At 47.0% G+C, this 26,668-nt stretch overlaps 1 protein-coding gene across 8 annotated transcripts in view; it reads left to right on the top strand.

The window, feature by feature from the left end:
- LOC144722985 (liprin-alpha-1-like) overlaps positions 1-26,668 on the top strand; it is a 277,623-nt gene that overhangs the window by 211,612 nt on the left and 39,343 nt on the right. For 4 of the 8 annotated variants that reach the window (XM_078601460.1, XM_078601457.1, XM_078601456.1 and 1 more), the window contains 8 exons: positions 5,085-5,147; positions 6,895-6,980; positions 7,635-7,779; positions 11,351-11,571; positions 12,149-12,404; positions 16,779-16,915; positions 22,193-22,371; positions 22,978-23,152. In XM_078601460.1, coding sequence (XP_078457586.1) covers positions 5,085-5,147; positions 6,895-6,980; positions 7,635-7,779; positions 11,351-11,571; positions 12,149-12,404; positions 16,779-16,915; positions 22,193-22,371; positions 22,978-23,152 — 1,262 coding nt within the window. The remainder of the gene's footprint in view (positions 1-5,084; positions 5,148-6,894; positions 6,981-7,634; positions 7,780-11,350; positions 11,572-12,148; positions 12,405-16,778; positions 16,916-22,192; positions 22,372-22,977; positions 23,153-26,668) is intronic. The other 4 variants (XM_078601462.1, XM_078601459.1, XM_078601461.1 and 1 more) reach the window with 2 other exon arrangements.

The raw sequence follows: 26,668 nt of genomic DNA, 5'->3' as shown, positions 1-26,668 counted from the left end.
TCACAGTCGGCCATATTTGCGGAATACACCACGCCGCCGTTGACCCTGGCCACTGACCGAGCAACCCAACGTTCCTACCAGCTCCCTCCGCAGGAATGCGTTAACTGAGGCTGAGCTGAGCATGCCAGTCTGTCGCTGCATGCCGGGGATGTTGGAAGCGTAAAACAGTGGCCCAGGAAGACGGCCGCTTCCAACCGAGGGCATAACTGAGTGTGAGGCCGCCAATCCTCGTGCCGCCACCGCTCGCCACTGCAGCAGCACGCGGTGTAAAAAAAACGATGACGACCACCGTGCTGCCCCCACTCCTTTCACCCTTGCACTCAAAATGTCTAAAGCCAAAATATCCGCTTTGAGAATGTATCACATGCACCCGTAAACGCGACCAAGTCACCCCAATATCCCTCCGCTAGCTCCTAATCTGAGCTCGATTAAATAAAGAGTTTTGCACTCGCCATCTTCAAGATCCGCCGTGAACTCTCACCCTACCCCTCCTCTCTCTCTCCCCTCTCGGCTCGCTCTACTCCCACTTCGAGTGTCCTCGACTCCAGCCACCAAACATTTATTTTGGTCAATATCCGCTCGATGAAAGGTTTCTCTATCTCTGCCGCCCTTCTGACATGCCTGTCTTCAAGATATCTGTACCGTTGGCTCCCTGCCCCTGTTCGCAGTCCAGTTTCAAGACCCACTCTGCTGATGGCCCTCTCTCTCTATATATAAAATGACAAAACTTGCCTCCTTTCCCACTATGACTTTTGTCCTTCCCTACCTCCGATAGCTACGTACAGTGGGAAAGAAGTGATACATACGTACCCGCCCATTTGGCGCTGTTCTGTCCAACGTCTTGAGTTGCCTTTGTATTAAGGCCCCGTAGACATCAAATTTACACGATTATGCGTCGGGACATTTTGTCTGCTTCATGCTTTTAAGAGTGGCTCGACCCGAGATATTAAATTATTTCTACGCTTGAGGTCCCCGAGTTTGACAGAGTGCATTTGAGTCATTTACTTTGGGAGATTGGCGGCTCATCCATTGGTTATCTCACGTCATCGAGCTTGAGGAGGAAAGGTTTCTTGAATAGCGAGGCAGCAGCCGATGTCCGTAACCACGTATGCCGAACACCTGGATGTTTAATAAACCCCAGGGCCCGTTTACAGGATTTAATATTCCCACTGTTTAACATGTGAAATGTGCAACGACATTTTTAAGAGGTTCGTTTTCTCAACGGTTTACGTACGTTCGTGTGTTTGTTTTGTATCAATCCAGCCACCGGGGATGTACACTTAATCAGGCACTGTCGGCTTTTACAGGGATTGTTTCCAGTTTACAGAGTCGCGGTCAATGTTTGCAACTCGTGTAAATGGTTCTGACTCGGAGAAGCGTTCAGTCTGCCGCCACGGTGCGAGTTGCTTGAGCGAGTTTTGATGAGAAGAAGGCGTACGACGTGGGAACGAACTTTTAGTTTTGAAGTTTGAGATGAGCAGGTGCTTCTGGTAATACGGCACTTGATGGAAAGCGTCTGACATTTTGATGGTAAAAGAATTTTACGGCTGGCTGGCTGACTGGCTGTTTAGGCTAAAATACGATTTGGCTTTACCTCATTTGTATGCAATGCTCTTTTTTTTACATTCATGGCGTGCTGGGGGGGGGGGCGGGGGGGAGCCCCTATAAATTCTTCCTGCAGCCAGTTGGAAATAGTGCAGCAGCAGCCGCCAACAACGGTAACGACGGCGTTGTTGTTGTCAGTGGTGCCGTTCCCTCGCTTCCCTTCAGCGGAATACCGTGCCACACTTTGACAGTGGTCATTTTAGTGTAACACTTTGGTGTTCAGCATATCACGGCAAGTGTAAGGTGGTTTTTATTGCTTCTTGAAAAATGCAAAAGTTAGTGTGGGTTTTTTTTTTAAGTACACGATCAAAGTATAAAAAAACCAGAAGTAGTTGAAATGCATTAAAAAAATATCTGATAATCTGATGGGTATTTTTCCCCCCACCCAAACAATGTGGACAATTTCCGCCACTTTCTCAGAACTGGAGAAGGAGATGAACATTGCCCAGAGCTCCTTAGAGTAGAGGGAAACTTTCTTGACTGATTGAAAAGCGTAATCCGTACGCTGCATGCTCTCAGCATGCTAATGCAATCCCCATTGACCTTTATGTAATCAGGTAAGAGGAAAATGATAGTGTATTTTCTCCAAGACTAAACTCCCTAACCATAATTGTATGGCCCAGAACTGTGCTATTATCGGTCAATGAACACACAAACATGGGATTTTGAGTCACTTAAAATCCATCTATTGTAGAGAAACAATATCAGGAAACATTATTTTTAAATAATGAAAGAATATTTTTAATAATAAAATTATGCTTTTTCCAGGCCCTCACACAATGTCCCTACGAAGAAGGGACATTGCCCAAAACGTCACCTACCCTATACTTTAAACAAATTACGGCCAGCATTATTGAGAAATGTGTCGAGTTATTTTATATTGTTACCCGTGTTTGTGCACCACTGCCAGTGCAGCAATATCCCCAAGTAATGGTACATTTTACACAGCAAGCAGTATGTTTTTTGGTTGATTCCAGGCAGGAATTTCCAAATCAAGCTGGGAATCAAACCGGCGATTATTTGAAAACTGCCTCATTGAGAAGTGCTCTTACACAAAGCTGCCTGACACTCTATTTGTTTCCCAGTAGGTGTAATTGTATTTAAATGCGAGTGCGCATGAGTTTGCTTTTGGTAAACGAACATTGAATTCCAAGCTAGTTATATAATTATTAATAAAAAATGACATTTCAGTAACAGCAATTCCACTGGTTCCATTTAGTGCCCTGCTCTGCCAGTTTTATATTAAAATATGTTAAGATCAAAGGTTATTCTGACACGGTTTCACACTTCGTGTCGAGCCTAATAACTTTTAATAAACGTGTGATATCTGATATGGGTAATGAGTCATCGAAAATAGTTGTTATTTTAATGAGCGTACAAAAAAGTACTGATTTGGCCTTCCCATCTCCTTGAAAGTTGTACCTTAAGATGAAATTGAAGGGAATTACGTTAGAATTTTCTCGGTCTAAAAGCGCGCATACAAATTAATCTCAATCCCGATACCACTACCCACCCCATCATTTTGGGGTAATTGTTGCACTATTCATGAGCATGACCTTAGAAAGTTTACATCGTTAAAGTAAAGGACACTGAAACACGATTTCATATGCAACATTTAATGGTCAATTTAACTGCAAAAGTAGATTCCCACAGACATATACACACAAAAAGGCCAAGGTCCCCTAATATAGACTTTTAACAGACGAATGGAGGGTATATGTCTTCTTCTTGGTTCTTTCTGTAAAGTCACGTAGAAGGGAAATAATAAAATAATACAAATAAAACATAATAAAATAATTCTCACGACGTTTTGGCCACAACGCAAGCAGCCGTCCTCAGGTGAAGAACAGGTCTGTCGGAAAGACAGGGTCTGAAGAACAGGTCTGTCGGAAAGAACAGGTCTGTCGGAAAGACGGTCTGAAGAACAGGTCTGTCGGAAAGAACAGGTCTGTCGGAAAGACAGGGTCTGAATTTCAGACCCTGTCTTTCCGACAGACCTGTTCTTCACCTGAGGACGGCTGCTTGCGTTGTGGCCGAAACGTCGTGAGAATTATTTTGTTATGTTTTATTTTTATTCTTTTATTATTTCCCTTCTACGTGACTTTACCGAAAGAACCAAGAAGATGAATCCCTGCAGTCACGAAAGCTTTAAATCGAAAGGTATATGTCTTGTTTGAAAGCACCTGTTTAGGCCTGTAAGCCCACGAGAGGATGATGTGGCCGGAACCAAGCCCAACTAATGTTGTCTTCCCAACGCTCATGTTTATACACTGTACCAAGCACGCTTTCACTCGTCAATCAACCTCGGGGAGGCCTGCCACTGATTCCGATATCACCACTGATGGGGTTAGCCGTGGCAAAGTGCTTTCACTTGGGTCGCGTGGTTCATCGCACATCCCGCTTAGGCAACGCGCCACCACTCCCCACTCGATGTACGCATACACGCATGCACTGTGGCCGGTGCTCATTTAAGGCTCAGTCGACCTAGAGGAAGCCCGGTACCAGATCAGATATCACGACTGGTGATATCTATTTTTCTTTTACTAGGTAAGGCCCACTGAGCTACGTAGCTCTTGTTCAGAAGCGACCTGATCGCAAACAATAGCTGAACAAAGTGGTTTGTCACGTGGAACTTTGTACCAGGCAAATACTCTAAACGCATGTTTCTAAATGTGGAGTGAAAAACCGGAGGACCCAAAGAAAAATCCAGACGACCACGCGGAGAACACGCAAACTTCAAATATACAGCAGGCGTCAGGGTCGGGATCGAACCCACGACCTCCTGTATACCAGGCGAGGGAGTTAACATCTTGCCAGCATGCCCACCCGTAGCAGAAATCGCTATCGCACCGGACGCGCGCTCATCTCCCGCCATCGTTAATACATTATTGACGAGGGCAGTGGGAAATAAATCAATGCAGTGTGAAGTGCGTTCATTTTAAGTCCGTCATAGTTGGATGGGCAGCTGCAGCATCAGCAAGCGGTGAAGCTCTGTGATTGACGGCTTTGTGCGCGTTGCCAGCGCAGCGCGTCGGTGATATCTGACCTCCACACTGTGGTTCGTGTTCATCCTGTATGTTCGGTCATTGCCCCCTTATGCTATAATATAATGTTTTTTTTTAAACATGTATTTGGAAACTGTTCACATTTTAATATGTTAATTTGTCACTCGTAAATAACTGCTGAATTGAATAACTGCTGCGGCCGTCTGGAACGCTCTTCCTTCCAATATTAGGAAGCCACTCGAGCTATAGCCACCTTTAAATCTAGATTGAAAACTAATTTTTTTTTCACTGCTTTTTGTGTTTAGTTTGTTGTACTTTTCTCGCACCTCCGATGAGCACGGTTGGCTACGTGCGGTGCGAACGTAGTTCAAAATACAGACAACACGTGGTAAAAATATTAGCGCGGGAGGTCTCGTTGGTGAATGTGCAGCGAGAGCTTATTCTGTGGCGGTGTTTGTCGCACGTGTGCTGCAGAATTCTCTGAACCATGAACTGGACGGCATCAGGAAACACCTGGAGGAGACGCAGCATGACAAGGTATCATTTGCACCGCGCTCCCGGTTCCCCCGGCGAATCTCGCGGAAACACTCCCGGCGCATCTAACGCCTGTAGTAGCCGCTCGGCTGACCGTCCTTCGATCACTAAATAATTTAACGAGCGTGTCGCGGGCCCAGCGCTATTAGAACGTGCACGTAGAAAAATCACCTTACACTGTCGGGGTTTTGGAAATAATCTACACACATTCTAAACGGCTTCATATTCTTAGGTTTTTTCGGTAAAGTCACGTAGATAAAAAATTTAAATTTACTTTTATTAATTTAAATTTTTTATCTACGTGACTTTACCGAAAAAACCTAAGAATATGAATCCTTGCAGTCACGAAAGCTTCAAATCTAGAATTCTAATCGGCTGTTTTCCCAATTTCTTTCCCAATTGTGCTCTCGGCATCACGTCACAGTGTACCAGTGACAGTCACGATTTGTGTTTGTTAAAGCGTCCTTCGTATATAAATAACTCCCATCTACATTGGTGGGTTTTTCCTGAAAATAGTTTTATTGATCGTGGCAAGGAATAATGGAGAGTTCTCACTTTCTCGAGCGCAAGGTGAAGAAGGGTTGCAGCCTGGGACTTACTTCCCGGCGAGCCTTGTTCAATTACAGCCCACGGGTGCTCGATTCTCAAACCCTTCAATTGGCCTCGGTGGCTGGAGGAAAGGTCTTTGTGTCTCCACCCTCGCCGCCATGCCGCCACACATCTCAGACATGGCCTGGGAAAGGGTCCAATGGAACGGGGGAGCCACTGGGACCGCACGGACGTCACGGTAGGGTAGACCGCTCCAATGCCCATACCACGGACAAACACTCGCACAGAGCGTAGATCTTCCATTTAGTTTGAAGGTGCACGAGCTGCATCTATTCAGACGTGGGGGTGTGAAGCTGGCAGCCTCGTGCCGATCCCCAGCTGCCGAGTGCTGATGATGACACATTGCCTGCGATCGTCCTTGTCAGCTGGCAACCCAAGGCAGACACAAGTTATGTTCAAATTAAAATGTTCACCGATGTCCAAGGCAACGTATCGACCCCACTTGAGCACGCGCATGCCTGGCACACGCGAGCCTGCTGTACAGGAGGTCGTGGGTTCGATCCCGACTCTCACGCCTATATATTTGGAGTTTGCATGTTCCCCCCGTGGTTGCATGGATTTTTCTCCAGGTCCTCCGGTTTTTCCCCTCCTCATTTAGAAACATGTGTTTAGAGTATTTGGCTGCTATAAATTTCGACGTGATAAGCCACTTCGTTGAGCTGTCATTTGTGGGCAGGTCGCTTCTGAAAAAGAGCTGTATAGCTCAGTGGGCCTTAGCTAGTAAAATAAAATAAATAGTTTAGTTTAAATTAAATGAACCTCTGCCCCTCTACTGCTCTCTGACGTAAATATAGACAAGACAAAGATGTATAGCCTTAACAGACTCTTGGGGCAAGTGCTGTTAGCAAGCACCTTTGAAGGCCAGCACGGCACACGAGGGATGCGTGGCCAGCACCACGCGCGGCCACCTTTGTCTCCCTAGTGGCGATGTTTGAGGCTGAGTGGACTTAGGGGAGGCCGAGGACTCGTTCAGATAATCGTCACTGGTGTTGGCTGTCAGTGGGAATTGAACTCGGGTCGGCGGGTAAACCGCTGACACGCACGGCACGCACGCGCACACACGCACGTACACGCACCGATCTGGGTCGACTCAGATCGCCGCTTGCAGACTCTTTTTGACAGAAGCTGCCTCCCTCCGCAGGAGCGGTTGCTGGAGGAGGTGGCGACGTTGCGGGCAGAGATGGACCAATGGAGGCTCAACCCGGGCTGCGAACCAATGCTGAGCAGGTGCGTGGCACCGGAGTAATTACACGGCGGTTGGCTCGTGGACAAGCGTCGCGCCCTCCGTGTTGTTGGCGCTGGCCCTCTGGTGGGAAAGTTTAAACCCAAAATGATGCTCCATTCTGCAACGCAGTGTGGGAACAAATTTGTTACGGGTGAAGTAGAGAAGCAGGTGTTGTTTCTATTTGCCGCTTCTTGATGCAAGTGATTTATAGACCAGTCTACCTTAAAAAATACAACACGGAATGCCTTGGCAATTTTTACAAGGCTCTATGTTCTGGCCTTTATGACTTCTAGGCTCTCCAAAGTCAAATGTCTTGAGCAATGGGGTGGTTCTCATCCTCCGCTTTACAGCCCTGAGCCAGAGGCAGGTTTCTCCAGTTAACCACCCACCCGTTAACTTCTCCATAGTGTTGTACTTAATTTTATCGACCTTTGTAGGGATGATGGGACTCGGGCCAACCCCCCCCTCCCCACTCCAACTAGGATTGAAACTCGCGGCCTTTTCCACTCCGAGCTGCTCGCTCGCCCGCTGAGCCACCTGGCCCTGTCCCACATTGGCGAGTGAACGGCAGCGTTACGCGAGAGCGTTTGAACGCAGGGTGGACAGGTGGGTGATTCTCTGTGCCTCGTCGTCATCGTTGCTGTCGTTGTTCGAAGGACGAGGCTTGGCAGTGCCCCCGACTTGGGCCTCACCATGCGGTCGGCGGCGATGGAGCCCATGGATCACTACTCCAACTCGATCCTGGTCCACCGGCGGCCGCAGACCGGCAGGATCGTCGCGCTGCGTGAAGACCCGAGCAAGGTGGGGGTTTCGATTTGAAAGCTTTCGTGACTGCTGCAAGGATTCATCTTAGTTATTTCGGTAAAGTCACGTAGAATGGAAATAATAAAATAGTAAAAATAAAACATTGTAAAATAATTATTATAAAGTAATTATTATGTTTTGTTTTTATTATTTTATTATTTCCATTCTACGTGACTTTACCGAAAGAACCAAGATGAAGGTGGGGGTTGTTCACGCTCACGTCTTCGCAAGCTGTAGTGTGTGCACGTGTGGAAAATGGGGGTAACACTCGTCCAGTGGTTGGCGCACCTTGCGCTACAATCACCCGAGTCCTGAGCTCGATTCCCGGTCACGGCTGAGCGATATCTGAACTAATCCCGGGGGCGTCCTTAGATCCACCCGACCAGTGTCGTAAAGTATGGTCAAACGACCACTGTGACTGACGCAGTGTGAAATCTAGTGTGTGAAAAGGCTTTAATCTTATGGTGGAGTGACAAAGGCCTGTAAATGACTCTGAATATTCCATTTGGTTATTTACGTGTTATATTGTTGCTTGCGTACTGAAGAGCAAAGACTTATCAGGTAAAAAAATGTTTTTAATAGCCTCTACCTTACAACTGAGTGAACTCGACAAAAGTGACGGATGTACCCGGCCTCCGTAATAACTTCACAGCACTCTAGATAACTCGTTCAAATTGCTGTGCACATTTTCTGCCCGGTGGTCCAATTGCCGCACACGCTCGCTGCCAAGCTAATTTTTGGCCTAATCACCCCCACCACTTCTAGCCTCCACGGGACTAACAGCCTCATTTTATCCGCCGACAGGCATCAAAACTACTCTCGGCCACATCCTTAACAGGTTCCCAGCCAGCCGCCGTGCGATTACCCGAGCTGGTCTAAATTTGGTTGCACCATTACGGGGACGCATTTTTTTTTTTTTACCGTGAACGGCAAGCAAAGGAGAAGTACTCTCACCGTATCCCAAAAAAAATTCAAAGCGCGCCTCCGCGAGAACATTTGGCCCAAGTGCACCGGTGTTGATGTGCGTGCGTGCGCACGTTTTTGTACCTGTGCCGGCAGCCCGAGGTGTAGAGTCGTAGCGGTTAAGCTCGCTGTGTTTGCAATACCTGCGATTCGCAAATTAGAATTCCTTGCCACGCTTAAAAAAAAAACGGTGGCAATTGGCATCTGAAAATGGCTCAGCCGTTGCCTCGTTGGTTCGTGCAATTTGTAATCCGATTTGTAATGGATGAGGAACAGCGCTTTTATATTCTGCTGTTGGAGTAAGGGCACCTCCCCCCGCATCTTTCAGTCACGAGTCTTGATTCCCAACTGCAGATAACACCGGTGGTGAGTGATGTTTGAACCGGTCCTGAAAACCACCTCCGACTGAACACCTCCGAGGTTTGAAGCGGCTAAAATCTGTACTTGGAATTGCGTTTAAACGCCCGCACTGGGCCAACACAAGGTGGAAGGACTTTGGTGCCAGCTAGGCCACCTCCTTGTGCAGCATGCTTGCCCTAATATGCCACTCACTAACTCAAGCGATAAAGTGTGAATACAACAACGCAGTTGTACCAGACTCTGAAGTCCAGTTCGTTTACATTGAGCATCAATCGCCATCGCATTCCACCTACAATCCTGTTCGCCGCGAATGAGTCACCGTGAGTTTTTTTTTATTAACTTGTTTCGCAAATGGACACTGAGGCCATTTTGGAATGGGCACGGTTAAATGAAGAGTCGAACGCGAATTCAGGCAGAAAAACCTCAGAATGTGGTGGACTGCAGTGGAGCTGAAAGGCATAATTTATAGAACGGAGACTTCGCTGAACAAGCTCCCCAAGACGCCATCGCTGGACTTTGTTTATTTACACTGAACGAGATGTTTCACTTTGCGTACATTGGTCCATTGTCACAGACCATGTAAGATCACATCCAATGTTGCGCGTTGCTGAAGTGATTTGTAGTTGTGTAGTATTGTGTCTGCATTATTTATAATGTCTACAAATGACTGTGAGACAGTCACGTGCCATTAATGAATTGTCACGTGAACAATACATGAAGAGCAGTTGTTATGTTGTCAGTAATTCAAGTGGTGGGCAAGTGGTAAACTGACCTCTTTCTTTTTTACCTAACATCATGCTCTCATGGAATGGAACATCGTGCCATGTAAGTTACAACGAGAATATTAAAATCAACAGTGGATTTTTATTTTGAATGCCGTTTGATGTAGGAATATTAATATGCTGTGATTTATTTAACTTGATTAATTTTGTTTATCTTTACTTATGTTTACTTTCCAATGCAGTACATTCTCTGGCTGTGTATTCAAGTATTTGACAACATTTTTTTTATATTCCCATAGCCATGCTCACTTTTTTGGGGATTTTGGTACGAGCCATTTCCATCAACGTTTGATCCAATTCATACAATATTAATTTAAGCTATGCATTTAGTCTGTGATTTTGACAAGTTGTTCATAACGATGGCTTCGCGTTATAAATAGAGGTTGAATTCACTCGTTCGCAGCTTTGTAATTGCAGTATAATTGTCGCAGGATTTTGAACGCGTTCAGCAAAATCCACAGACTGGCCCTCCTTCTCATGTTGCTGAAACGGAATGGTTTTACTGATCGGCTCCATTACTGGCATTGGAGACACTGCCACATTTTTACAAACTGACGAAAGAAAACAATTACGGTCATCACGATGGGAATCTGGGCTACAGTGGAGTTCATCGGATGTCCTTACTTCAGTCAACTCGCTGTTATTCAGATTAAAGGGGAATAGGGCTAGCCCAGATAAAAACAAAGACACAAACAATACAAAACATGCAAATTAACCTATAACAACCATATTTGCTGTTTACTGAAATTATCGTTTTAACAATTCTTAAAGCATTCTAGATTTGAAGCTTTCGTGACTGCAAGCATTCATACTCTTAGTTCTTTCGGTAAAGTCACGTAGGTAAAAAAATGAAATGAAAATTAATAAAAATTAAATAAAAATCACGACGTTTCGGAGGCAACACAAGTCTCCGTCATCAGGTGGGACCGTCACAGCCAGATTTGCTGCATCACCTTGATGCAGCAGTCATTTTTTTACCTACGTGACTTTACCGAAAGAACTAAGAGTATTCTTAAAGCAGTCCGTTTACCCGCCCCGACGTGTTTGCGGTCACATGGGCACTGATTGCGTTGACCCATTGCGAGTGAGGAGTAGCCACTGATCAAACCTAAATTGAAAACTCATTTCTCTAGAACATCTTTCTGTGTTTAGTTTGTTGTCCTTCCCCCGCACCTCCGATGAGCACTGTTGGCTACATACGGTGCGAAAGGTAGTTCAACACACATACTAATCAGGATGTGCACAAACAAAACACATGCAGGCAATGGACCGCACGTTGGTGGACCTGACGGTTACCAGTTAACGAAAACGAGTGGGTGTGGGGGGGGGGGAAGATGGTGGGGGGGGGGGGGAAAGAGGGGGGAAATTGGGGGTAGCGCCGTCGAGCGATGCGCTCGGCGCCCTGTCGCGCGGACCCTGACCCCCCCCCCTCCCCTTTCCCCCATGCGGCGCCGCCGCTGCAGGTGCACACCCTGAACGAGCAGGCGTGGCAGCGTGCCCAGCAGGCGAGCGTGCTGGCGAGCGTGGCGCACGCCTTCGAGAGCGACCCCGAGGGGTCGGACGAGGACGAGCGCGAGACGGTGTTCAGCGCCGCCGACCTCCTGTCGCCCGTCGGCCACTCGGACGCGCACACGCTGGCGCGCCGCCTGCAGCAGCAGCTGGACGCCATCAACCAGGAAATCCGGTGAGCTCGACGGCGGTTGGCGCCGCCGCGCTCCACGCACGCCGAGCGTGGGGGGCCCGCCTTCCGCCTGGACGTCCGTCGGAAGCCGCGGGCGCAGGGGTTACCGTGCCGCGGCGACGTTGCGTTCGATCGCCGGCCGTGGCAAACGTTCGTTGTTAGCGCTTCTGGGCTTCCCCCCCCCCCCACCCACTTCGCCAATCTGCGCCAAGCGGTGCTGTGAAGCGCTTTCGAGGTTCGGGTTAGGGACGTCGTCATATTGACTGGAAAGAAAGGTGAGCGGGGCTTGAATAGACCGCAGCGCTAGAAAGGGGGATGGTGGTGGCCGCTCGTGTGCAGGAACTTCATCGGATCCTTGGATCGTGAGACCCCGAGGGATGACGGCAGCTTGGGGGAAGGCTTCATCTAGCAGCGAATAGAGCACGCGCATAACGTGTCTCACACCACCCCACGTTAACGGAAGGCCGAGTTTAACGACACGTCGCTGCGGTGCACCGGCCCCTTGACGTTGTCGCTGCCTGCCACGAGTTCGCTCGGTGACGGCCGTGGCCATGTGTGCGGGCGCATCCGTGCTGAGCAGGCTGATCCAGGAGGAGAAGGAGTCGACGGAGCAGCTGGCGGAGGAGATCGAGATCCGCGTGGGCGGCAGCAGCAGCAGCGGCGGCAGCAGCACCATGCCCATGCCACGGCTGCGATCGGCGCGCTCCATCCCCGGCTCGCTCACTGCCACCGCCACGCTCGCTACCAACTCGGCGCCCGTCAGCGGATACGCCACGCCCAAGCGGCTCACGCACAGCCCCGCGCACGACCCGGACCGCCATGGGGCCATGACGCTGGTAACGAGCGGCGCGTGCGAGCGGCGCGTGTACGTTACCACGCCGACCCGGTTGCCCCGCCGAGCGCTCGTACGTAACGTAGGCTCGTTAGGAAATAGCCAAGTCACCGCTCGGACCCTGTGTTCGGCATTTACAGGTACAGGCCGATATTGTCGATCTGCTGCTGAGTTGGATGAGGGCCTACCCCCCGCCACCCGTCCCCCCCCACGCCTTGTGAGCCGTCAGCGCTATTTGACCGTCCGTCGTTCACCACGCTGGTCAGTGCGAGTTGGTGAAGATGGAGAGCGGTACAACGGTGGATGTGTGCCGCACTAGCCACGATACCTGTTGATTGCACGATTGCACGATTGCGTGCGGAGGTCAGCCGTGCTAAAACGCCATCCGAGCTCAACCTGGAACGCGCCCGATCTCGTCCGATCTGGTGAAGGAAGGCCCCAACCTGATTGGGTCATGAATATGATCCCGTTCTGCAGGTCTTTCCGAGGACCACATGTTTATGACTCATGAATGTGATTGCCTGTTAACGTTGTTCAGGAGGAAGCCCCCATTGTAAATCTGGCTCATCTGTACGGCCCATCGCACCAAATTGTCAACGGGATCTGGTGTCACTAGGCCTGCAGATGAACCTCACATTTTTTGCCAACAATAGGTCTCATATAACCCAGGCCTAGGGCACAGGCCTTCATTGCCACACTTGGGAAAATGTGGTTATTTTTGGAGCCAGAATCATGAACAGCGAGCCCTGTTCTCACAAAAGCCGTGCGTGGTGGCCTTTACTCGACGCTGACCACCTTTTTTCATCAGCTTGAGCGGGATAAAACCCTTCCATTCGCTGGGAATGTATAACGACGATAAATCCACCAGAATTTAGGGGCAAACGATTGCCGAAGCCTTGCTTCATCTCCACGTGCTCTCTGTGCCGAGAAATAAATAAATTAATCTACTTCTCTCAATTCAATGGTCGTGGCTTTGTATTGATCTTTGAGCTCGGAAAGAGCACAGCGACGGTGCCATAACAGCGTATGACCTCAAATAAATCCGTGGCCCTTTATTTTTTCCTTCTCCTTCCGACTGTCAGAGGTCACTCTGATTTTTATATGGTCACAGAATAATTGTATGTCATGACAAAACGGTTAACCAACAAAAAAAAACCCAAAATCTATACGGTGAGAAATGTGTTAAAATTGTAGTAAACGCCTACCACTGTGGTAGCACGTCATTACTATTCCTCATTTTCAACATTTTGAGTACGTACGATTTTCATGAAATTTTTAGACTTGAACATAAATCGGCATTTTTACCGCTGTTGGGCGTAATTGCGGAAACATACTTCAGAATTGCTCAATGGTGATTACTTGTGCAAACAAAACTTTTGGTGGCATTCATTTCCCGTTTACAATCCTGAGCTCATGATGCAAATTCTACATTTCAATGGTAGGGCCAGGTCTTTCCATATAATAATTAACCTATAATTTCCACAAATGTTTGTAGGAACCTTCCCCATCACTGATTCGGTTGTGTGTGTGTGTGGTGTCTCAAAATTGTTGATTCACGGTAAAATGCAAAGCATGTCTGTAATATTTGCCACAGTTTAGACGTCACGATTATAAACTCTAAATTTTTTCCGCACTCCTTCACTGTTGATTCTTTTTTTCTTTTATTGCTGTCGTTCCACTCAGCCTAGTGATTTAAGGAAGCATCATAGGAAGGTAACCGTGTATCCCTTTTGATGTTATGCTTTCCGTAGGCGTCACTATTATTTGCATTATGAATTTTTTTTTTTCTTAGTTTTTTCCCCGCGTTTGTGCCACGTTGTACGCTCAATGTTTGTGAAGTTTTTGCGACGATGGGATTTGCACCGAAACGATTAAAATAAATCTGCTGTTGCTGCTGGCAGCCGTTGTAGCTGAAAACGATTCTCAGGTTCTGAAGTGGGATTCGGTTTCAATGGTCAGAAGAAAGATAAATACTGGACGAGTTTATTGCGTTAATCAGCAATGATATTCGCACTTCTTTTTGGTTCTTTCGGTAAAGTCACGTAGAAGGAAAATAATAAAATAATAAAAATAAAACATATTGAAATAATTCTCACGATGTTTCGGCCACAACGCAAGCAGCCGTCTTCAGGTAGAGAACAGGTCTGTCCTTCTACGTGACTTTACCGAAAGAACCAAGAAGATGAATCCCTGCAGTCACGAAAGCTTTAAATCGAAAAATATTCGCACTTGTTTAAAACATCTCCGTACTTACGGTTGCATTCTTCAAAAAACATATTTGCAGGCCACTTTACAAAACCATTGTGCTAAAGTAATTCTTCCTGGTCACTGAATGGGTCTGGAATCGCTAGAATTATTATGTCGGATTTGCAGCCACTTGCCAAGTGATTAAATATTTCGCCTGCTTTGCGACTGTGAGCCAAACGTCATTTTGACTTGCAGCGTCGGTAAAGCAACAAGTGGGATGTTTTTAAGCGGCATGGCCATGCATGCTTACAGTCGCTTTGTCAATCCACCGCTGGGCTTTCCCACGGCGAGTGTATCCTATTTCACCATACTTTACCACCCCTGGTCAGTGCGAGTTGGTGACGGTGTGGAACATAGGCGCGGGTGTACGGTACAGTACAACGGAATTTGCTGCACTGTCCTCTGCTAACAATGCAGCCCCCTAGCAGCTGACAATACCCCACTATCCAATAATTGTGCCGGCTCAGACCTGCTTAGCTTCTCATATCGGTATATCAGAGCTAAATTATTTTTGAATAAAGTATGTGATCCTTAAAAACAATCCGGTATTAATAGAACAATAGTTAAAACAAACTTAAATAATTTTGGCACTTTCAATCGTCATGTCTATCGCCATGACGATTTAAGTCTTGTCATTAACTTTAACGTTATAGTTTTTGGTACCGGAGTGTTGGTGCATTGCAAGTGATCGCTAAAAAACTCACAATTTTAAACTTCGGCATCGGCAGTTGTGACGCCACTGATTGTTATAATTCCAGTCCTTGTTTTGAATCTTAAATAAATTGGAACATGTCGCAAGCTAATCACAAACATGTATAATCAGCCGATGGCAGTTCCCTTACGACAGCTTGTATGTAAATAATGCTTCCGATTTACACTTCCTCTGAATTAATCGGGTATAAAATGAAACGTAAATTTTTTTTTTTATAAAAAAAAGGCATCAAATTCATGGTGCATAATGTATATTATATCATCAGCAGTGCAGAAACATTTTTAATGCGTTATTTTTAATCTCTTGTTGATTTTTGTTGTTGTTTATTTTTTCAAATTACAATTTATTTTTATGCAGCTAATGCGTGTCGTGGGAAGTTTACTTGTGCTTTGTGTGCTTTTTAGCTTTCATGAAGGAACACAGAGGGCTTGCAATAATCATTAAAAAAAAACACGTAATTAATTCTATCCATTCGCTGCCAAACTTTTCAACGTACGTCACATTTCGGGGGCGTCTTTTGAGATGAAAAACGTGTTTAAAAACTCAATATATTTTCCCCTCATCCCCCTTTCCGACACCCTCCCACCCCCCCCTCTGTGTTTCTGAATGATATGCGGAGAGCCGTTGCCGTTAGAGAAATTCACGCAATTCTTAAACGCCAATTGCCTTCTAGCACTCCCACCAATTTCTTCCGGAGCAGTATTCTTTCTCAATATTTTGATTGCGAGATTTCGCTTTGTAGCTCTCAAAGTGATATTTGACGAACGCTCAAAACAAACACGTTCAAAGTGCGCTTTCCCCACTTTCGGCTCGTGAAATTGTAACGATCTGCGGAAAACCATTACCAAACTTTGTTCCTTTTAAAGGAGTGATTCTGAGTGACGTCTTAATTTAACTGCTCTCTCTCTCTCTCTGGCTTGAATCGATCAAATTCGTATTTCCTTCGGAAATAAAATATCCGTGCGCTCCACAGTGGGAGATAACCAGAGAGAGAGAGAGGCTGAATGGTGGTTTATGTCAGATGGAGCGTTCACGGAAGTTCTCGCGTCAATGCATCATATCAATTAACATGACTATAACACATTTGGCGATAGTACGTCCGCATGCCATTGATAATGCTTGCATACAATTGGCTGTGCACTGCTTTCATCGAGCGCTTTGTACGGTCTTGACCGATTATGGATCTCAGAATGACGCAAAGTTGCAAGCTTTGACACAATTGCCTTTTTTTAGCGCATTTCCTCGATATTTTGTACGCGCGCGTGCTTTACGAGCGTTGTACCAACGTGTACTTGGTGTCCCGCCACCCAACCCATCACCACCACCACCCATTGACCCACCGCCACCAGCTCTGCGCGCCCACGTGAAAAAACACTCGCTGCCCCGCCTTAGCGAACGTTCCCCTCGGCTCTTCCGCAGGCCGGCGGGGCGCGGGACGACCCGAGGGAGGACAAGGCAACGATACGGTGCGAGACGTCGCCACCGCCCAGCCCGAGGGTGGGCGCCGAGAAGGGCGCGCAGCTCACGCGCTCGGCCAGCCAGGAGGAACTCCGAGGGTACGTGTGTGTGTGCGCGTGCGTGTGTGTGCGTCGGCCGGACGGGCGGGCGGGTCCGCTGTGTTGCGCTCGGTACCGGTGGCTCAGAAGAGACAGCACCGCACGTACGTATGAAAATGTGTGTACGTTGGGGGGAGCGGCCAACACCAGTGATGATTATCTGAGCTGGTCCTGGGCCTCCCCAAGGTCGACTCAGCCTCAGTTGAGTACCTGGTGCGATGTGAAAAAACATTGCCACTAGGGAGACAAAGGCAGCCGGGCATGGTGCTGGCCACCCACGCCCTGTCTTGCGTGGCGTTCCAGCCTTCATAGGTGCTCGCTAACAGCACCTATCCCACCAACAGTGTGTTAAGACTCTTTGGGGGAACTATGCCGTTGTATTAATGTTGAACTTCTTTCGCACCGTACGTAGCTAACCAAGGTGCGGATCCATTGGCACAACGGAGTTTCGCACACCTCCGGTTAGCACAGTTGGCTATGTACGCTGCGAAAGAAGTTCAACAATACTTACATATTTCCATGACGGTCCTGGGTTACGGACATTAAAAGCAGGTGTCGAACAGCATAGTTGTCGAATTGTTTTAGATTGTCATAATAAGTTCCGGCCCTTGTTGAATCCATTGTTGGATGAAAGCTTCCCTCTGCCCTTTTGGCAATGGGGGGGGGGGGGGGCGGGGGAGGGGTTATTTGACTCTCTGGTCTATGATTAATGACGTAAATGTCACGTTATACATATTTTTTGTGGTTGTAATAATTTGGTATTCTCACAGTAAAATTGTTGTACTTTCATAAACACCACATGTTCAATTAATGAATGAAAATCAAAGTAAAAAATGGCAAAGCACCAATCTTAGATAATTCTTGAGTTATGACGTGAAAAAAATGACTAGCTTCAATGTTTACATTTTTGTAAATTTACATTATTTACAAAAAAATCCCCAGTAAGGCCAGGCACTGGCCTTATTGGAAACAGTCTTGAGCCAAATGCGCCTCTGCCATCGCACAGCAGAGAGATTTGTTGACTTGGCATTCCAGCGGCAGTGAATCTCACATTGTCCACCTACCCGCTGAATCTACTACGGCTGGAGCCGCACAATTGCCAAGACGCTGATTGTGCGAAGACGCCCTGGCACCGCTGAGCAATCCTAGCTACTCGGCGTTCCATCTCACCCAAAGCGCCTTTCGCAAGTTGCGTTTCGTGTCGCGGGCTTTTATTTGTCCGCTAAATAGGCCGAGGATTTTTGCAGATCGAGCGGAGACCACTACACTAAATGTATGTCATTTCGCAGAACTCTTGCCATTTTTAGTGGGGGTGTCGGGGGGGGGGGACCTTTTGTTGCAGGCCATGCCAAAGCCCTAGAGATAGACATCAACAGTCATGGTTTTACGGCACACAACAAAAACGCACACATTGCTTATGTTGCGGCGCCCATTTAAGATGGTGTCGTTCATCGTGATATAGCTTCCCTCGCGCTGGAGGGTTTCCCGTCCGGTGCTTAAATCATAACTCCACTGTTGCTTAAATCCGGATCGCCGACAGATAACACTGTCAAAAAACGCAGGCTGTTTACTCGCGGACATTAATCCACGGCCACTAAACTGTCCGCAAATTGCAGCGCAGACACTTACTTGGTTTGTCATTGTGAACTGTGGGGCTTGCACAAGCTGTCTGGTGAGTGGAGTTCACCAGAGCCTCTGTCGCCTATTAAGCCAACGACGGTGGTGGTGTGCCCTGGGTCCACGCGGTGCTTTTCCAAACCAATCAAATTTACGAGTCCCTCTTGCCAATAAACTCCTTGCCTTTCCTAGACATGCATGGCAATCCTTGCCGAAGGCCTTGCCATGCCCCCTCAGTCAAAAGGGGCTTGTTTGACGGTGCCGGTCAGTGCGCGGAGTCGTGAAAGAAGGGACCTAGAACTGGTCCGGATATCACTCATCACTGATGTTAGCCGTGGCTGGGAATCGAACTCTGGTCGCCGAGTTCATCGCTCAGCGTGCTAACCGCTGCGCCACCGCTCGTGCCCCTAATCAGTCAACCAGTCTGATGCACTGTGATGGACAGCTGAGAACAAAAAGTCTCGTTATTGCGTTGACAAATGTGTAAATATGTTCCTATACATGCATTGCAATGAGAAATAAGATGATGCAACTTAAACATTGTCGCGCTTTCTCCTGCCTTGCTAGGATAACCTACAGCTAACTGTTGTTTTGACGCTATAAGTGCACGTGCTGTATCCGTGCCTAATTATGGATGCATAATAATACGGACATTATTTTACAGGATGTAAATATATCAGTGCATTGCACTGATATAAGGAAAGATGAGCACGTACTATTACGAGTGTGAAGAAGAGTGGGCTTGAGCCGGCCATGGGAATGAATAGGAGCTGATGACCAAGTCAGGTGACAGATTGGCATCTCACAACGTATCCAGAACTGCGACGGCTGCAGAAGGTCCATTGCCCTAAGCGCATAATGCGCATTCATAATATACGTTGACTCATTAATCCCCCACCCCCACTTTGCACAAGAGCGCAGAAGTGTGGTCACCACATCTACGCCTCTATATCAGGAGCGAAACAGACTTCTCCACAAATCTGGCTGTCGCCTGATGATGCCGGTTGTAATTACTGGCGAAACGTCGTACTCAGTTTGTAAATGTTGTGGCTTGGCTCTCCAACACACCGGCGTGCTGTACTAGTGACGAATTGGCCACGTTCTGTTTATGTGACAACCCTTACTAGTTGGCTGTGTCGGGTGGTGGCGGGTTTTAAAGACACATTTATGTATTGACGCGATCTAACCCAAAAAAAACTCTACTATGAGTGGTGATCTTTGTTTTGCTATTTGTACTTGTGCACCACCGCCGACGCAGTTTTTGCCAACTTATTGAAACAATGTATATTGCTGTAAGGGGGTGTTTGCTATTATTACACATGGTCATCTACCCTTGTCAGGTATATTCATGGTGTCTTAAGCCAGCGGCTTACACGAGGTTTCGGGTGCAGTCTTTGGAATAGCTGAGAAGCTCATCCTAGAGGTCAGGGGTTAATGTTGGAAAGCATTTACTCTGTGCAGAGCCTCGCAGCGATTACCTGGAGAGTGCCTCTGCACTGATAAGCAAGTGACAATCCATCCACCATCTAGCACTTATCTGTTGAGGACATCGATGGTCATTCCAAACAATTGCACCCGGATAACGGTGCGATTCACCCCTTTTTAGCGTCAGTAATTGGCCCCGACAGATGGACAAAATTGTGTTGTCAGCCCCAATACCTATCTACATGCAGTGGCAGGGGGTCAAACAGTCATGGCCACTGGAATGTGATCAATCTATGGGCACGCTTACACCATACAGTTTGTGCGTGGCAGCTTTCCTTTTACATTGACCTACTGTCGCATTTGTCTGTTAGTTAAATAGCTTTGTTTAATGATATTCGGTTCTTTGGCTGCTTTCAATTAATGCTATGAATGTCAGTTGAAAGTTGAAATATATTTCTCCTCAAAGTGTTAAGGTTGTGAAATGGCATTGTCCTAGATGAGGCTCGTTAATGTACACTGTGGTAGCAGCAGGGTCTTAGTCTTAATGTTATTTTGCTTGCAAGTTAAAACCCACCGACACCATTGCTATCGCGAAGCAAAACATTCAAAAAAAAAAATTTAACTGCATTTATTTTTAGACCGATCCTCGCCAGAACCAAAATATGCTCACGTCATTGCAATTCCCAACGTACTTAATTCACCTTACCATATCAATAAAAAGTGTGCCGTTCCTGGCCCTTCCCCCCTCAACCATTATATATACGGGGTGGTATTTCCTGTGATCTCTCATTTACTTGATACAGCTGTCGTGGCTGTGACGGTTCCACCTGAAGACGGAGGCTTGTGTTGCTTCCGAAACGTCGTGAATTTTTTATTTTGTTTTATTTTACTTTTATTAATTTAAAATTTTTACCTACGTGACTTTACCGAAAACAAACCTAAGAATATGAATCCTTGCAGTCACGAAAGCTTCAAATCTAGAATTAATTCACAGTCTTCTTTGCAACCTGTAGGCCGTCTCCGGCAGGATATTGCATCAATTTGGAAGGAGTGGGGGGAGGGTCGGCGGGCGGGCGGGCAAGAACGGTAATTGCGTTTCCTGCTGACCATTAGCCGAGCTGCGACTCAACGTCTCGCAGACTCGCTCGGCGCTTCTCCTCCGCAAGAGAGAAATGTCCTCGCGAAGGTTTTGCTGAGGCCAAGCGGCTGACGCCAGAGGGTTCATTCCTCCTCCCCCGCTCCCCAGAGCTAAATTCTATCTCTGTCCTTGAGCGGGATATTTCTGGGTTGCCAACTGCAATTTTGGTGCAAGGCGAAAGTGACCATTTGTATCCAATTCCGTCTCGGGCTCCATCCTTGGTAATTGAGACTCCTCCAGCAAGTCTGTCAAGCACGGCAGCGCTCTCCTTAGAAGAAAATATTTCAAGACAGTAATTTAAAGATATTACGCTCCTTTGCAGTTTGAGGGCTTCTAACGCAGGCAATGTTATTGTTGGAATGCAGGTTTGTCGGCGTGATCTTCTGGAAATGTATACGCCGTCCGTGTTTTAGAGCTTGACTGGACATACGTGTGTATGTTGAACTTATAGTTGAACTTATTTTGCACCGTACGTAGTCAACCGTGCTCATCGGAGGTGTAACGGAAGGACATTAAACTAAACACAAAAGCAGTTCTAAAGAAATTAGTTTTCAATCTAGATTGTTTAAAAGTGCATCGCTCCCAGTGGCTTCTTAATATCAGAAGGAAGAGCGTTCCAGACGGCCGCAGAAGCGCATCTGAAAGCACGCGATACGGTGACCGTCTTCACTGAGTCTGTGGACGCCGAGAGTCTACATGGGAAATTCATAGATATTTCTTGAAAGCTGAGCAATGTTGAGCCTCGGTAGTGCTTGGATGGTACACCACCATGCACAAACAGGTGGTCATCGCGGGAATACGTGGTGGGCAGTGGCAGGCAGCACAGACAAATCCATTGATGTTCTTTACCTCTACGCTTTCACGTCTACTTTTCCCACCTACACCAACCCACGCACACACCAACGTGGTGAATTCTAGATAAGTAAGCCCTTGCCCCTTCGTCCAGCAGATCGATCGCTGCAAAGGCTGGCATGTGCGCGTTGCTCGAAAGACATCCAAGCCGAGCAACGTTTATGAAATCGCGTGGCGGATCGATCGTTACGTTACGTTGTCTCTCTTTTGAGTATCGCTGTGCTGCGTTTGTGCCCTCCGCTTAGGCCACCTGTGTCCCAGGATGGCCAAGCCAGCAATCCCAGCAGCAGCAACAGCAGCCAGGACTCCCTGCACAAGGCGCAGAAAAAGAAAGGGATCAAGTCCTCCATCGGTCGCCTCTTCGGCAAGAAGGAGAAGGCTCGGATCACCGGGGCTATTAAGGAGATGCCTCTGCAAGGCCCAGGTACTTGAGCGCTTGTGCCGTCAGCTTTGGCGCAAGTGTCCTCTTGCCGCGGATGCTGCCGCCGGCGGTGTAGTAGGGGGAGAGGGTGCCGTGGCGGTTAGCTAGCTGTGCTACGAATCCGGCGACCCGAGTTCGGTTCCCGCTCACGGCCAACACCGGTGACGATTATCTGAACCGGTCTCCCGTAGGTCAGCTCAGCCTCAAATGAGTACCTGGTGTGGTGTGTAAAAACATCGCCACTGGGGAGACACCCACCCCCTCGTGTGCCGTTCCGGCCTTCATAGGTGCTCTGATTCCATCTCTTGCCGCGGCAGTTGAACCAACTGGTGCAGCTTTCTTTTATCCAGCGGTGCAAACGGGTCACAACAACGCAGTCGACCGGCAGGTCGCGCGCGTGGTGGGGTAAACCTGACCCCCACCTATTCCAAGATATCTGACCAGTGTGTGAAAGGTTGGTCAGAATATCCTCCTAGAGCAGCGCTCTAGAGAAGCCATCCCCCCCCCCGCCCCCTCAAGTGGAAGGGCTTCCACAAGTAGTGGAGGGAGCAAATCAATGTTGCAGCGTCGTACCTTCGTCTGTTCCAATCGGATGCCGGTCTTGTTCAGGGAACGTGGAATGTCCACCACTGGGATCGGAGGCGGGCCCCGGTGCTTTTAACTTTGACCCGACGAGCCTGTCTTCAGCAGGAAGCCTTGGGGAAGTCGACAGTGCTACCCAGGATGCCCTGGGACTTGGGAAACTGGGGACGCAGGCGGAGAAGGAAAGGAGAATGAAAAAGAAGTAAGTAACTTGGGCTCACCTCTTCAGCATTCCCACGTCGGGCAACTTTCTTTATCAGAATCTTTATTCATACTGGGGGAATCCGATGAGCTATAAAGCTCTTTCGCAGATGTTCAATCCGGGGGCAGGTCAGAGCATGACAAAAACAACAACCAATGCAAGCACTCGTTAGAGTTGCAGAGTTATAGGAAAGTTAAACAAATCACTAAAAAATATATGCAATTGAAGCTAAGCTACTTTTATCTTGCTAGGTAAAGTCCACTGAGCTATTAGCTCAACGAAGTTTGCGGTCATGTGGGAATTTATAGCAGCAAAATAATCCAATTAATATAAACGCATATTTCTAAATGTGGAGGGAAAAACCAGAGGCCCCGGGGGAGAACATGCAATCTCCAAATATACAGATGTCAGGGTTGGAATCGAACCTACGACTTCCTGCATACCAGGCGAGGTAGACAACATCACACCTTAAAAAAGATTTCAAGTCTAGTTGCTGCCCCCCTCAATGGCCATGCCAGCTAGACGCCGCCATGGTCCCGTTTGACGGAATTCATCGCTCCATACATCGACAGAACATGACGTGCAGTCCACTCATTGTGCGTGCATCAACCGCGGAGATTTGCAGTTGAGCGAGCTCTTAGAATATGTATTAATACGTGTTTTTAATGAATGGTGTGTGTATATTAGTATGTATGTATTTGTCATAAGATCTGTACTGTATAACATCTTTACTGTCGCAGGTCACCCATAAAATAGAGACGAGCAGCTCATTGGGCCCTGCCTGCTGAAACAATATGACCCTATGTATGTTAAACTTCTTTTGCACCGTGCATAGCGAATCGTGCTAATCAGATGTGCTGGGAATGGACAACAAACTAAAAACAAAAAGCACATTCTGGAAGCTAAGCAGCAATGAGCCTGGATAGTGCTCAGATGGGTAACCGGCATCCATAAAGCAAAACACTCACACACATTCGTCAATAACGCTCTCTTAAATGGGATTTTTTTTTTTTTCAAATAGGCAACGTTTTGGGTAATGATCCTTTGTCATAGCACATGAAATTCTGTTTAATTTATATTCATAGAGCACCTTCACTCAAGGCGCTTGACATAGCTTACAGAACAGTGGCAGAATAGAATGATTTAGATGGCAGGGGCATGTTACAAGGATTGAGGAACGAGTGGAAGCGATAGAGGGGTACTTGGGGATCACTCAGGGTAGGCGAAGGATGGAAAATAGTGAAGGGGCGAGGGGAGAGCCACTGCCTTAAACGCCGCCTATTATATAGTTTTTGTTCCTTTTAAGGCCACACAGTGTGATTGACCAACATGTTGAGTTTTTGTTTTTAGATTTGCGCTTGTGGCCTCACTGCCAATGCAGCATCACCAAATAAAATTAACAAACGGCTGTTATGACCTGCTGCGGGGATATGTTATCAGCAGAGTTATTAGCGTACAACAATGGATATTGTTTGAGATTAGGTTTTCCCCTTTTTTCTGGCAACAAAACAGGTGTTAAGATGTTAAAACACCAAACTGAAACCTTTTACAAGGAATCATGTCTGCATTAACCACAATACTTGTGGTCAGAATGCAAACAAGAAACATACTCTGATCATTTATGCATTGTCTTTGAAACTGATTGGTCCACACCATAGGCAGCTTTCTTTGGAGCCTCGTCTCAAAAGGTGTTAGACCAGAGGACGCCAAAAAACGTACAGCACAAAGACAATCACTATCAGAGTAATGAGAGCTCGGGGTGTGCAGCTACATCATGGGACCTCCTTTGCCAGTACCAAAATATGAGAATAGGTTTTCCCCTTTTTTCTGGCAACAAAACGGTTGTGTTAAGATGTTAAAACACCAAACTGAAACCTTTTACAAGAATCATGTTTGCATTAACCACAATACTCATATTTTGGCACTGGCAAAGGAGGTCCCATAGTGGATATTGTTGTCCTGTACTACTCTGCGTCTATGCTTCTGCCTGCAGCGTGGTGAACGAATGGCCAAAATAAATCCCGTGACCCCCACACAGCCAAGCAGTGGACATATTGACTCTTGTTTCATACGTGACCGATTTAAAACATGTGAAATGAATAGTCACCAAATCTAAAATAAGCCGAGCACTTTCCTGCGTGTCGCAGTGCGGCACTTGAGATGACATGCCGACACGCGGGAGATGGTTTTCGAATGTCAAATACTCTCCTTCCCCCCCCCCCCCCCCGCCAAATATGTTGTTTTCTCAAAACTTTCTTCACCTCAATCAGATGCGTCCGTCATTTTCTGAATTCCTATTTTTGAACGATTGGACCACTTCTACTGAATTTCGCTTTAATGTACGATAAGAGTGAGGTTCAAATCATTTTCTGGCAGCTCGTGACAAAATAAAGTCATTTTGGAGAGCGCAAAGGCTTACACGGCGGTAGTAACTGCTAAATCGTATTTCAGGCTGTTAAGCCGTGTTCCATTTATCTTTGCGGATGTATTTGGCATTATGTTACTGCAACATTTGCAGCATGCATGGCATAAGTAGCCACTAGATTGTGTTTTATTCCCTGGGTAACGTGCAGTATTGCTAATCCAGCATCTGCTCGTCGTGTGCATTTTTAAAATGTTGCCTTTGTAGATATGCCACATTCTTGTGTACACTCTGTATCTATGTATAAAGCATGCTCCACACTATGTCTGCATTTCAATGAAGAACATATGCTTGCTTATTTAGTCTCGATATCACGTAACCAGATTCTATAAACAGCCTCTGCTTGGTATCAAACAGCACTAAGGCCTGTGCCACCTCAATACGGTTGTACGTTTAATTAGGTAAAATGCGGTCTTTTTGACCTACGTTGGAAATATGTTCCTGCAAGTGCATCGAAGAACATGAATACCACGAGGGTGAAAGTCAGCGTTTCTATCGCAGCCGCCTTAAGACGGCTCCACTGACCGCCTTGAAACTTGCCAGTATTTTAGAGTTCAAACATGGTTGTGAACGCTACAAGGTTTAAACAAAAATTCCCTAGCGATGCCAATTTTCGGTCGTCTTATATGAAGTAGAGTTGAATAGCCACTGGGATTGCAGCTTGAATTCCCCCACATTGTGCCTATATTATATTAATGTATCCATGTCGAAAAGTTATATTCTTTGGACTCACAGTTACCACTGTTTAATCCCCCGACATCACTTATTATGTTTGCACACATTGCTGTAAATCTCTATGTATATATTGCGTTCAGATGCACTTCCGTGGCCGTCTGGAACGCTCTTCCGATATTAGGAAGCCACTGGAGCTATGCACTTTTGCATCTAGATTACAAGACAATGTCTCTAGAACTGCTTTTTGTGTTTAGTTTGTTGTCATTCCCCCGCACCTCCGATTAGCACGTTTGCTATGTACGGCGCGAAAGAAGTTCAACATTTATGCATACATATATGATCCGCTGTTGTTGTGAATATCGAACACAAACAATTTGAACGTTTTATTTTTCTGAAAAGCATGATGGAACGTGGTGCTG

Source organism: Lampetra planeri, chromosome 16 (genome assembly GCF_965212315.1).
Source record: "Lampetra planeri chromosome 16, kcLamPlan1.2.h2, whole genome shotgun sequence".
Classification (NCBI taxonomy): domain Eukaryota; kingdom Metazoa; phylum Chordata; class Hyperoartia; order Petromyzontiformes; family Petromyzontidae; genus Lampetra; species Lampetra planeri.
The sequence above is the reverse complement of the archived record's forward strand: the minus strand, read 5'-3'. Positions and strand labels throughout refer to the sequence as shown.